The sequence below is a fragment of the Ostrea edulis genome, chromosome 2, assembly GCF_947568905.1.
Source record: "Ostrea edulis chromosome 2, xbOstEdul1.1, whole genome shotgun sequence".
NCBI classification, from domain to species: Eukaryota; Metazoa; Mollusca; class Bivalvia; order Ostreida; family Ostreidae; genus Ostrea; species Ostrea edulis.
In genome coordinates, this window is record NC_079165.1 from 64,458,086 (window position 1) to 64,464,085 (window position 6,000).

A 6,000-nucleotide genomic window follows, 5' to 3' on the forward strand; every position below is an offset into this window, starting at 1 on the left:
CACAGAATTGTTGTTTTGTTTACATTGATTGTGGGACACACTTTATGTATTTTTAAAAACCATCTGTAGTGATACCAAATTTTGAAGGGAATAACCTGAAGTATACATGTAGGTTGCACTATATCTGTCTAATGTTATTGAAAACCTACTACATAGGTTAAGTGACATATTTTAAGAAATTCATGCAGCAGAGTGGACTATTTTCCCAAATGTTTATTACTTGATTCAACATCAGCAGAACATTTCTAAGATACATATAACTGAACTGTCATCTTTTGGCACAATTCAACAATCTACAAGAAAACAAGGTTTGTATAGTTCTAATTCATTACAATGTTTGAAGAAAGTACAGCTCATCCACTAATTCACAGTAATCAATATCAAATCTGAATTATGTTTCGAGTTTTTAACATCTTTGTTTGCTAAAGCTTTAAAATTACGTTTTCAAATTTAAAAATTTTGACTCAAAATATTGATTCCCTTGGTCTGGATCAGCTCTTTCTATACACACAATGCCTCTAGTTCCATTGGACTAAAATATTACAACAAGGTCGTCTGTTATTTGATTGTGACATAACAATTACATGAATATTTGTCAAAGGAGAAGCCATAGTTATACAACTTTTGTCTGAAAAAACACACCTGCACTGAACTCAGCTGTGTCCAGATGAGGTAATCTAGTAATTGGACTGATGTTTTCATGATGTGCACTAAATTGATAATACTAAATTTGAAATGACAATTGAATACATTTTACAAGAATTTAGAATTTGAATGACTTAGGAAAGAGGATATATAATATAGATCAAATTGCTACTTACCTACACATTTACTGGACACCTCTAACTATTTTGGTAGACATACGATACTCAGGGGGCAAAAATTATTAGAGAATTTTGTAAAACTATTTGTATTTGTCATGGGCTAAGCCCGTTTGGGCCCGAACTCTGGGATACCATAACTATATATTACTACATATACTACTATATTTATGGCATCACAGAGTCTGGGCCCAAACAGGCTTAGCCCCTGTGGTATTTGTGTTTTAATATTGCCAAAAACCCATATTTACCACATTGTTTGATCAAGTAATAGAAAATCCCATGTAAGCACAGCAAATCTTACTTCATTTGATGTGTCCAAAATCTTGGGTATCCTATGGTGCTAATATGTTGCCCCAAATATCTTTTGTATTTAAAAGTAACTCACAAAATTTGGAAATTTATTATCTTTGGGGAAATTTCACATTGTCTGTATTGGACTTCACTGTAACACCGTAAAATCACTGATTTCCATGGGAGTGTAACTGGTTGAATTGCAATACCCAAAAATTTACATCTCCTAAAACAGGAAAAAGTAAACCACCAGCGAATGAGAGTTTTTCCAAGTTCTAAAATCAAGAAAATTGGATCCCATGGCATACAGATAAGTGAAATTTCTGTATTCCTAAAAACATATATATAGAGAACCTTTCTTGTGATAAGCAAAGCTAATCATACACTGTAGAATCATTGGCCACAAATCTTCATTATTCTAAATCAATATTGAATTAAGAGACAATGTTATACGTACACAGAACATAATCTAACAGATGGGTGCATTTTTAAAATTACTGTTGATGATAATACAATACATTCATGTAGTCCTTGCAGGCAAGATGTGTTGTTCTTTGTGTAAATGGACAATGTCAGTACATGTACATACTAATAACACTTATGTACTACAATGTACAGATTTTACCAACATCAAAGTAAACTAATGAACTAAAGAAGTAGATATACCCTTTATATCTTGTTACAATATGTCCAGAACTTTCATACAAAACTACATGTAAGATAAACACTGCCCCAGAGTTGTGGCATAAATGACCTTGACATTACTCACATAGCCTTGATTCTTGATGTTTCAGTTCATCAAGCATGATCTTTGTATCTTGTATATTTCAAAATTATGACCAAGATTAAAGTTGAAAACAAAGATATATATCGGAATATAGACACCCCCCCCCCCCCCCCCCCCCCCAACAGAATTTGTTAGGTCTTATTAAGTACTGTAACTATATATGTTTCAGTGCAAGAACTGAAGCCCCAAATATTTAAAAAGGTGTCTCAAATGGCAACAAATTATATGGTACAAACAAGTTGCCCATCAGAGATCTGAGGTAGTTAATAGCTTGGATTACAACAGATAAAAAGGAAAACTTAAACCTCTGAACTGTAAAGTATAAGGTTGTTTATGCAATGCTTTTGAGGAGAGTTTTACTTTATACAGTTTTGAGTATTTGCAAGCACATTATCAAAATCACATACTTGGTTTTGAGAGAGAGCTAACAAAATGCTATTAACTTCAAAATAGATATCAAAATCACACACTAGTACATGTAATATATATATAATATTTAACATTGGATCAGCATAAACAAGGAGTACCAGAAAATACAAACGGAGATATGTGTGTAACATACAATAGACTCTTTGGCAACAAACAGAATATTATTACTAAGATTACAGTGTGAAATATCAATATTCCAATAACAACTGTGCAAGATTCTCTGAAGAATTATATCATAAAACAAATAAGCACACAAAGTTAACTGTACAAGGACTGTAATTAAGGAGATATTGAAAATGTGCTATACCCCATTTTCAATACGCACTTTATCTTTCTATTATTATTTTCAAACATGAGATGAGAACATGTTCACAACCTTTATGTTACCTGATTTAAAGTCTTGTGAGGGTATTACTAGGATCGTTTATATCTGGCAACACTCTCACCACTGTTTATCAGTAGACATGCTTCTCAATAAAATGTTGAAAAAGTTGCTATATGCCATCTAATAGACTTTGTAGTAAGTAAAATATCTCTATGATGTCTCAATATTTTTGTTTTATTATGCAGTTCTTTGTTTGAACAATATGGATTTCACACAATACTGGTATTAGTAAATTCTCGAAATCCTTCCTTCATATAAAGCTGACCTTATGATACATGCAAGTGTAATAAAAATGTAATTCCTTTTTATCACAGACAAAAAATAAACTAATACTGGTACATCTGATTTAAAATCAAATGAGACTAGACTCATGCATATCTCAATGTACATGTATTTGTTTCTACAAATGAATTATTGCTTATTAATGAAGATGTAGATAGGTGTGTATGTATGCACTTAAAACCCAGTACAGTAAAAGAAAACACAGAGGAAACAAAATGCAGCCTTTCATAAAATCTTTTTGAATAAAAGAGATGTGAGGGTTTTTCTTCTACTGGTTGTGTTTGATTTTTGTCAAATGTCCATTTGTCTATAGCTTGTTTCATCATTCAATTTTGAAGGAGCTGCCTGCTTATTCACACACTTGAATATTTCACTATTCTGATACAAATGTAACCTGTAGGTAAACTTTGAATATCATAACTTGTTAAATTTGAAGAATTTACAGTATGCAACAACTGTTACACCTAATCAATCCACTTGAGCACACACACATACATATAAATACACACATTATCATATATTAAAATTTCATAACAATATGTAAACAATTCAACTAAAATCTACTCTTGGATAACACTTAAATCATTGTTGTAAACACACTAAGGATGGAATTTTAACCTGAAAGTCCCACAGGTCTTTCATCACAGATTAATGTGATTGATCTAAAAATCTTTGTAAATACAAGTATTGGACTCCCGAGGTGGCTAATAAGAACCTAGTCTTTGTCCCCCACCTCGTGAACATTTCCGTGTGAGATCATCATAGCTTCCCCCTAGTAGAAAGCATACTAGTATTACAGTCATGTTATCACAGCCTAATCCTCCCATTTGACAGTCTGGGGCAAGGCATCTCATCATTAGCTCTTCGCAGATCTACAATGACAAATGAATGATACATAAAATTAAATTCTATACTACATGCCATCCATATGCACGACGAATTACGTAAAATATTAATCTAGAACAGATCCTACCTATTTAATGGAATGGTTCACGTATTTTGAGAATTTTTTTTTTTTCATTATTGATGTTTAAAATTAAAAATTTAACTCATTTAATGTTGACAACCAAAATTTTAACCTTTTGAATGCAAGGATAAGAGCAATATTTTAGCTTTCATTCTGTGCTATGTAAACAAAGACTCATCTTCTTATGTATACACACAAACCAGTGAAATATTAAGTTTGTAATTAAAAGCATCTTAATTTTGTACAGTGACAAATTTGAACTTTTAAATAACAAATTTTAATTAAAGTATACTTAAAATTAACTTGGATCTTATCCATTTAATTTGAAAACTTTGTGAACAATAACACACCTCAATCTTTGTTTTCAAAACAAATAATAAACTCTCTATAATGAGCTTCTGTCATGATACATGACCTTAATATTTTGTGAAACCTTCTAAACATTAGACTGTAGATTTTGATCATTTAAAATGAAAAACAAAATTTTTAGGAAAATTGTGAATCCGTCCCTCTATCAACTCTGGTCTGTTACAACCAATGCTCAATACCATAACCTTCACAATGTGGGGCATTGTGGGATATAGTCCTAGCTGTAGTAAACTGGGGTGTTTTTTTTTTTTACAATTACATTATCTCGCCAAATTGCATAGCTGTTGATGATAAGATTTTATTTTTGAATTGATCAATATTCAATGTAAATTAATTACATGAGCATTTCCCCGTGTTTCTGTGGTGTTTTATTTCAATAAAGTTGAATCTTTCTACCATCCTTACCCATGAATGAATGATTCATGGCATTAATTTGGCTGAAATGGTAAAAGAAGTCAAAAATATGCAGAACAAGACCAAAAGATTAATGTTGGGTAAATATCTAAATTCAAGGGAAGGGAGGTAAAAAAAATTCTAAAGTTCTGTTGTCCAATATTGATTAAATGATTTTTTGGGGAATAAATTTTAAAACCTTTTAAATGTAAATTTAAAGCCACTTTAAAAGACTACAGTACACTTAAATTTGGGCAGTAGTAAAAGTATACAAAGTACTACGTAACAGTAGAAAAGGTAAAGAGATCGAATGCTATTAGTAGTGTATAGTGCTTGATATCAAATCAATTTGAATGAATTCGTATTTAGTTTTAAGGGGGATGGGATCTTGATGAAAACTGTGCATTTAGTTTTTTGTCAGACACTGAACTTTTTATCTTGTTCCTTAATATTGGCACCTATGACATATGTGGTTCATATGAGATATACATGTAATTTGAAGTAATTTTGAAACATGCATGTACATCCCACTTCACTTTAATGGTTTAATAGTTCTAGCCTTTATAATGTGCACAATATGATCCAAACAATATTTGAATACACAAACAACAGTACTAAACATGATGGCACAATTCATTATCTGCATACATATTCAAAGATAATGCTGCATGTTCAGTGTAACTGAGACCAACTTCTGTGAATGAATGTTACATTGCCAAAACAGAAGAATACTAGTAAATTATTTACACAGTACACAGATTCTTACTGTTTCTGGTTCCATGCCGTGAGCAATTCGAGCACGCACAAAGTCTACCACTTCCTGATTTGTTAAAACATCCCAGATCCCATCACAAGCAAGTACCAAGAACTCATGGTCTGGAGTAATCTGTTTTTCTACTACATCAGGATATGCTGAAATGGTGTATCAATAACATTACAAATTATGCAATTTTCCTAAAATAAGAGGCCCATGGGTCACAATATTCACATTGATTAACATATACAGATGTATATTATATAATTAATATTTGTGTGGTGTATATTGCAAGTGAGATAAAGCATTAGCTTTATCACACGCCCGTTTGATAAAGCACTTCCGGTCTGAACTACTTTTGACACTGTCCCCGCTTGGATGACATATTTTCTGTGTTTATGCATATTGACGCATGAAATAAAGCGTATAACTTGTTATTCTGTATTTATTCAGAATTTCTTTTATAGCAAAATTAAAATGATGTTGCCCCCACTGACATATAATGCAAGTTACCAGCCA

At 31.8% G+C, this 6,000-nt stretch overlaps 1 protein-coding gene across 3 annotated transcripts in view; it reads right to left on the bottom strand.

Annotated features, from left to right (window-relative positions):
- Nucleotides 1–198: 198 nt before the first annotated feature.
- LOC130052286 (probable protein phosphatase 2C T23F11.1) overlaps nt 199–6,000 on the bottom strand; it is a 19,143-nt gene continuing 13,341 nt past the window's right edge. For all 3 annotated transcript variants that reach the window (XM_056156760.1, XM_056156759.1, XM_056156758.1), the window contains 2 exons: nt 5,494–5,639; nt 199–3,870 (listed from right to left, as the gene is read on the bottom strand). In XM_056156760.1, the coding sequence (XP_056012735.1) occupies nt 3,703–3,870; nt 5,494–5,639 (314 nt within the window). In that variant the 3' untranslated portion in view covers nt 199–3,702. The remainder of the gene's footprint in view (nt 3,871–5,493; nt 5,640–6,000) is intronic.